This window comes from Spermophilus citellus, assembly GCF_964194105.1.
Source record: "Spermophilus citellus genome assembly, chromosome: 3".
In the NCBI taxonomy this organism is placed as follows: Eukaryota; Metazoa; Chordata; class Mammalia; order Rodentia; family Sciuridae; genus Spermophilus; species Spermophilus citellus.
In genome coordinates this window covers 12,612,775-12,620,540 of record NC_138184.1, presented here as the reverse complement: position 1 = coordinate 12,620,540, position 7,766 = coordinate 12,612,775, and the positions used below count along the sequence as shown (strand labels likewise).

The 7,766-nt window shown below is 39.8% G+C and overlaps 1 protein-coding gene across 1 annotated transcript; it reads left to right on the top strand.

Moving 5' to 3' along the window:
* Positions 1-2,573: 2,573 nt before the first annotated feature.
* Positions 2,574-3,512, top strand: LOC308643246 (olfactory receptor 7C2-like; the record flags this gene model as incomplete). The annotated part of the gene is made up of 1 exon (XM_081283155.1): positions 2,574-3,512. One exon carries the CDS (start codon positions 2,574-2,576, stop codon positions 3,510-3,512), a length of 939 nt encoding a protein of 312 aa, XP_081139281.1.
* Positions 3,513-7,766: the final 4,254 nt, after the last annotated feature.

Genomic DNA, 7,766 nt, shown 5'->3' with positions numbered 1-7,766 from the left:
TCATGGAAACTCAATTGCTCAGAGAATAGAGTAACAACGTAACAATTAATTTAATGATCATTCCTGAGAATTCAACCTCCCAGGCCCTGGAAATAGTAAATATGCCCCGTGATCCTCTCACCCACAGCTCAGCTCTGCCAGGAATGAGAGGCTTCACCTGGACCTTGAAGAGCACTCATGCCTGAGGCCACCTCCTGGCCTTCAACAGAGCTGAGCTGACCCTCATCACCCAGGGAAGGAAGAGCAGGAGCTCACCACTCCCAGGACTGCTGATGTGGGAGCAGGTAGGAGTCAGCACAGGGCTCACAGAAGGAGACTTGGTGGCCCAAGTGGGGACATTGCAGTGAGGTGGGGCCCTCACTTAGAGCTGTCTGTGTGCTCAGCTCCTGTCTCTCTGCTTCTCTCCCTCCCAGCGTGGGTCCACTTCTCTCCTTTCCACTGTCAAGAGTCGTTTTCCTGGAACCACCACAAGTACCTTCGTTCTCCTTCATCAAACATTTCAAACACTTATTACCTCTTTTTCATTTTCCTTTATACATCTATAATACTGTCTCGCCTTTTCCCAGCAAAAGCACGAATATTTCCATGACTTATAATTAAGGCCTTACAGATCAAAGATATTAACTTTTGTCAGTTCCACAAATTATTCTGGCATCATATTTCCTCATTCACAATTTTTAGTTTATAGATGCAATTACTGGTCTTTACTTCCCTCATGTCTACAATAGACCTCATGTTTATAAAGTAACTCTACAAAGGTTAGATGTCTCCATGGATAAGTTCAGATGAGACATTTATGTTGTCCTCGGATAGTTGGTGTAGTCTCTTATTCCACGTCTAATGTTTAATATGTCTTCGAAAGTTAAAAACAAAAAGTTATTTGATAATTTGGAGATGAATTTAACATTTTATTTTCTAAAAAGTTAAATAGTCATTAAACACTTATTTGTGTCTTTACAAATCCCCTCTCCAAAGCACCCGGAAATTTTAAAAATGATAGTGATTTTTACATTTATATATTCAATATGAAAAATGTTAATATGACAGGGAACATCATTTTTAGGGTTATCCCCTAAAAAGAAAGAAAGAAAAACAGAAATCCTAAATCACCCACAAATTATAACAAGTTTTTGGAATTTAGAGCCAATAACATAAGATCTAGAAAAGACATATCTGTCATAAATTATTATTATTTGGAGAATAATATTTGAAGAATGTGGATAAATTTTTGGAAAACCATTAAGGTAAAATTTAACATTTTAGGAACAAGACACTTTTTAATACAGAAAAATCTAAAGCTTTAAGAATACCAAACAATAGCAGATAATGTAGGTGCATGATGACATTAAAACTTTCTTAATGACATTTAAAATGTCACACTCTAAAACACTCTTTTTTTTTGCAAAACTATGCATTTATTAAGAAATAATTTAGAACATATAACACAGTACATATACATAAATATACAAAGTGAGCATGTCTTAAAGGCCATTTCCAGATGGTGTGATATTTTTTTTATTTGTCCATGGACCTTTATTTTATTTAATTGTATGTGGTGCTAAGAATCGAATCCAGTGTCTCACACATGCTAGGTAAGTGCTCCACCATCCCCAAGGCTTTCAGGAACATTCAGACTCACTGCTAAGAGATCACCTTTACTGAGCTACAGCCCCAGCCCGGTGCAATATTTTAATAGGATAGGAATCAGATGATGCAAAATGTGCATAAGATTCATCCTTCCATTTAGAAACTCTAGGATTTCTATATTTAGAAATTCCATGGTGGTTGGATTTACACAGAGAAAGTAGTAATTAAAGGGAAATCTATAAAATAATAACAGCAGAGGTTACCCATATTTTTTAGTATAAGAAGTGCCCAAGGTTCAGAGGACGTGAAGTGCGGACATTACAGGAAGACAGCACCAAAGAGCCTTCCGGTGGTCACTAAATCTGCCTAGAGTTAGGGACTTCCCATTTCCACAGGGTTGGGCAGAACACACCAGAGCAGCCACCATGATGCTGGGGAAGGGAGGACTGTGGAGGGACGCAACAGATTCTGGAGCTGTGGGCACCAGGATGCTGGGGAAGGGGGGACTGTGGAGGGACACAGCAGATGCTGGAGCTGTGGTCACCTGGATGCTGGGGAAGGGAGGACTGTGGAGGGAAGCAGCAGATTCTGGAGCTGTGGTCCACAAAAGAGCAAATGCATCACTGTGCAGAGAGACTTGTTAAAGTGCAGATGGCAGCTCCACACCAGGCATCAGGTCCAGGTGATTCAGACGTGGAAATGCACATACCTAGGGAGTTCCCATGAGGCTGAGGTGGTTGTCCCACAGAGCACCTTTGGAGATCACTGACCTTCAGGTTGTTTTCCTTTGTTTTATTTTATTTTGCTGCAGATTGGAATGGTAACTACAGCTTCTTATAAAAAAATTTCAATGATTAGACTAAATGCATAATTTCTTAAATTTCCTGGATCCAAATAAAAGACATTGGGGTAATCCTGCAGAACACCTATTGGGAGCAAAATTTGAGTTCCTGTTCTCTCTCCTTCTCTGGAAACTCAGAAACCACATGGAAAGAGAAAACCAAACAGAAGCTGACAATTTCATCCTCCTGGGATTCACAGACGACCCTGACCTGCAGTCCCCCCTCTTTGGCCTGCTTCTGGCCATGTACCTGGTCACAGTCACAGGGAACCTGCTCATCATCCTGGCTGTCATCTCAGACTCCCACCTGCACACGCCCATGTACTTCCTCCTCTCCAACCTGTCCCTGGCTGACATCGGCTTCACCTCCACCACCATCCCCAAGGCTCTCAGGAACATCCACACTCACAGTAAAGGAATCACCTTTGCAGGTTGCATCTCACAGGTATATTTTTTTGTTTTGTTTGGATGCCAGGACAATTTGCTCCTGACAGTGATGGCCTATGACCGCTTCTTGGCCATCTGTCACCCCCTGCACTATGTGGTCATCATGAACCCACGGCTCTGTCTGCTCATGGCTCTGGGGTCCTGGTTGGTCAGTGTCCTGGGCTCCCTGCCAGAGACCTTGACCATCTTGAGGCTCTCCTTTTGCACAAAATTGAAAATCCCTCACTTTTTCTGTGATCTTCCTGAAGTTCTGAAGCTCGCCTGCTCTGACACACTCATCAACAATGTAGTGGTGTACACTGTGACCATCATCCTGGCTGTCTTCCCTCTCAGTGGCATCCTCTTCTCCTACTCTCAGATTTTCTCCTCCATCCTGAGGATCTCATCAGCTGAGGGGAAGTACAAAGCCTTCTCCACCTGTGGGTCTCACCTCCTGGTGGTCTCCTTGTTCTATGGCACTGGCCTTGGGGTCTACCTCAGTTCTGCTGCTACACCATCCTCTAGGATGAGTCTCATGGCTTCAGTGCTCTACACCATGCTCACCCCCATGCTGAACCCTTTCATCTACAGTCTGAGGAACAGGGACATCAAGGTGGCCCTGGGGAGAGTCCTCAGCAAGATGGTGCCTCTCAACTAAGAGTCTTTTGCATGAACCTCTTGCTCAACGTTGTGCATGATTTTGAAGACCAGAGACCCTGGACCCCTTCATCCAATACTTACTCTACTTCTGCTTTTATTTTTAACTTTTTCCTTGGGTCTTCCTATTGGGTCTTTCTGGCCCTGGTAACCATTCATATATTTACATATTAGAACACCCTTTTCACTTTCTAACTTATAATCTTAACATTCTGTGATACAATGTGACATTTCTTCAGTCATGTGCACTAACATCTAGGAGGTTGTTTTGAATTTTTATTGACACATAACAATTGGCATATTTATAAGTACAGTGTGATAATTTGACAAAATAACTAATGTGTAATGATCAAATCTATGATTTTTTCCATCTCCTTAAATATTTCAAAATTGTTTGAGTTGGGAAGCATTGAGCTCCTCTTATTCTTTGTAAAATATATTTAAAAATCTTTGGACTATATTCACCCTTCAATGTTATAGAACGTTAGAAGTTATTGTCTCTGTCTACTTGTACCTGGGATCTCATTATTCAACCACCCTGCAGCCCTTCCTTTCTCTCCTTCCTAGCCTCTTGCAACATCTACTCAGCTCTCCACTCCTGTGGAATCAACTTCATAAGTTTCTATGTTATAATAACTAAATTATGTTAACTATAAATAAATCAAAATATGTTATATTTGTAGTTTTCTCATTAAATGTTACAGCTTTGCATAAACCCAGAAGTGAAGGGATGTACACCTACAGTATTTTGGAAATGTTGCCCTGATTGCATACTCATTTACAGAGATGTCTTCTGAGGTGGAGAAAATAAAACTAACTCACAGTGTTTCTGCTCTTGATCTGACTCATTTTCCTCTCAATTACACCAGTCAACTCTTGGATTTTCCTACTCACCACAATATGGATTCCTTGACTATCAGAATGATATTTTATCCTCTTTTGCAACCAAGATGCCTAATGGAGTTCTTGGTAAAAAATTGATGCTCAGTAAATCTTTGTCAAATGGAAAGAAAATCAGATGAGTGGGTGGTTAAATATCAAGTAGAATCTGGACAAAAACATACAAACATATAAGTTGAGTATTAGATTTCGAGCTAGAAAAGAAATTAGAAGTTGGTGATATTGATATTAATAATAATGACACTCAAGATGTTCCAGCAACTATTTCACTCTTTTATACACATCGTCACATTACTTTTTCCAATAAGTCCTTTATGGGATGTATTAGTCAATTTTCCATTGTTGTAACAAAGGACCTGAGGCTGGCTACTTTATACAGTAGAGACGATGATATAGGTCCTGATTTCAGAAGATGAAATTCCTAATAGTACAGCCCTAGCTTTCAAGTGACTCTCTAGTCATATCATTATGGTAGGAGTCATGGCCAAAGCACATGCACAATAAAAGAGATCACATGGGAAGATAGAAGCCAGAGAGCCTGGAGGGGAATCTTGCTCTTTTATAGAACCAGGGTATCAGTAGAACTGCACTAATAACTCCTAAGGGCAACAACCCCAATGACCTAATTTCCCTGTACCGCACTCCACCTCTTAACCACTCTGCCCCTGGCCAACATCACCACACTGAGGACAAAGTTTTCAACGTATGAAGCTTAGGAAGACACACTTCAACCACACCCAAACCATAGCATGCAATCAGAAGCACTTTCTCCTGTGTTCAGATAAGGAAGTAAGAGTTACAGCAGCCAGGTCATTTGCTGAAGGTCACAGATGTGGTAATGAGACTAAACCCCAGGGCTGGCTAAATGAGAATTCTTGCACAGGTGTGATCTTAGTTCTTTCAAGTGAATTTTTTTTATAACGATAATAGTTAAGACTTAGAGGAAGTGGGAGTCCTTTGACCTAAATTTCCACTTCCAGAATTCCACTTCCCAGTAAACACAGTTCTGTCTCTGGACACTGCAGCCTTAGAAATAAACCATGCCCTAAAGAAAAGGTTTATTGACTCGCCCGTCATTCAGTCCCGCATCCCTTAATGGTGGTGCTGTGTTCTGAGAAATGTGTTGTTAGTCAGTCTCATCTTTGTGCAGACACCACTGAGGGCTCTTACAGGAAGTGCGATGGCTACAGTGTCACTGGGACTGACAATGTCAGGAGAGACGACCCTCACATGTGTGGTTAGTTGTTGTGGAAAATGTCGCCATGCAGGGTGAAACTGTATTTTCATTTCACTTCCTTTGAACCCAGTGAAGATGGGCACATTTTCACATTGGTGTTCATTATTTTTTCTGCTTTATTGATGTGTCTCACATTTCTTAATGGGCCCTTAGGTCCTCCTTGAGCTTTCCTGCTTTATAGATAATAGACTCTGCCTGGCTTAGGTGAGCTAGTGAAGGCTGGGGTCTCCTGTTACACCACCTTGATGATCTCATGCCTGAGAGACATTCACGAAATAGAAGGGTGTCAAATTATTCCTCCACTCAAAACCCAGAATCACCAGCAATAAAAGTCACATCCGCCCCAGTCACCTAAGTGTCTACCTGAGAAGTTCCTGCCTCCCATCCTGACTCATATCTTAATTCTTTAACCCAAATCTTGTGCACACATGACAGTGATAGATCGTAAGTCCTTACCCAGCTGCTAAGGTGGAGCCAAAGATTTGGCCCTATGATCTACAACATCAGAAGGGAGAAGGGGGTCTGTGTGTCACAATGCTCAGGACTTTGCTAAAATAAGCACATGTGAGTTCTCCCTAGAGCAAGCTTTCCTGATAATGGACAATGAAAACACTTGTCCATCTTGTTCCCAAGCAGGCGTCACTGCACATGGTACTCTGTGAAGCTCTCCATTGGTTTTCTTTTCAATTGCTGTGGTAGGTCTCCCCCTGGTGAGAAGTCTTCACCCCATTGCCTGCTCCTTCATGCTAAACATAGTCACTCCACAGGAATGCTGCCTGCCCTCCTGTTATGAATTTCAGGAATTGTTTTTAAAATGTATGTATAATAGGTCAAAACACACCCTACTACCATGTATATCTAAAAAACAGCAAATAAAAATTAAGTATAAAAAACAAAGCAAAACAAAACACACATTCACCAAGGAATTTGAATTCTCTGGTAGAAATTTTGTACCACTTTGGGAAACAGATTTCAAAATGCATAAATGGAGGCACATATTCAACTGGTATTTAAATCGTAAAATCAGTAGCCATATTTATCCTAATATTCTATTTAAAGATGTAAAGAAGGTGTGTCACAAATTATTAGTGCAAAATCATGTAAAATTTTAATAATAATGCATAACATGTATTATTTCTTAATTCTTAAATTATGCTATTTAAAGAATTACATTTTACCAGGGAACAAAGTTCTAGGTTATCTAAGTTCAGTTCCATTGATTCCTTTAATTATCTGCTGAATGACCAGGTCCTTGTTAAGATAAATAAATGATCAATAGACCAAGAGGCTTTTGATTTGGGGCATAATATTTTACTGATCACATTATATGAGTTTTTATTTTATTGATTTACTGAAAGAAGAAGTTATAATAGCAGCTGACTTTCACATAAGCAAAAGAATACCGAATCTTTTTAACTAGTTATAACATCAAGTAATCATATAGACAATTGCAGAAACTTAGTATAACTTCAAAAGTGTGTCATGTTTTTCCTTGAAATCTACATGGTTTCTCCAGAATTCTGTAGTCCCTGAAGATCTAGTATATATGAAAGAAAATAAACTTGTAAACTAAAAAAATAGAAATATAAGAAAATAATTGTTATATTTTAAGTGTGTATTCCAGGATATAGCATTGTATGGGTATAATTTATATCATGCATTATATATTACATAAAAACACGCCCACATGGAATAAGCAAAAGACAAAAAAAATTCTAAAAAGTAATTCAATGGGTCTTGGTTACGACTCAGCAGTAGAGTGCTTGCCTCACAAGTGCAAGGCCCTGGGTTCGATCCTCAGCACCACATAAAAATAAATAAATAAAATAAAGATTTAAAAAATTTAAAAAATGACTACTACAAAAAAGATTGTTTTTTTAAAAATAATTCAATGGTTAGAATTGGGTTTTTAATAAAAATTTTCAATGCAGATATAAAATGTTTGATTTGGGATGTAAAGGTCAGTGCCTTGTGAATTATTAAAGATGGTCCATACTCTCTGCACTGGAGTACTGAGGACCATGCAACCAGCGTGTTTAGAAACACATGCAGCTGCCTAGAGACTCCTTCCTGACCAGCCAACCCACCACTCAATGCACTTCCCTAACCAGATGCCTG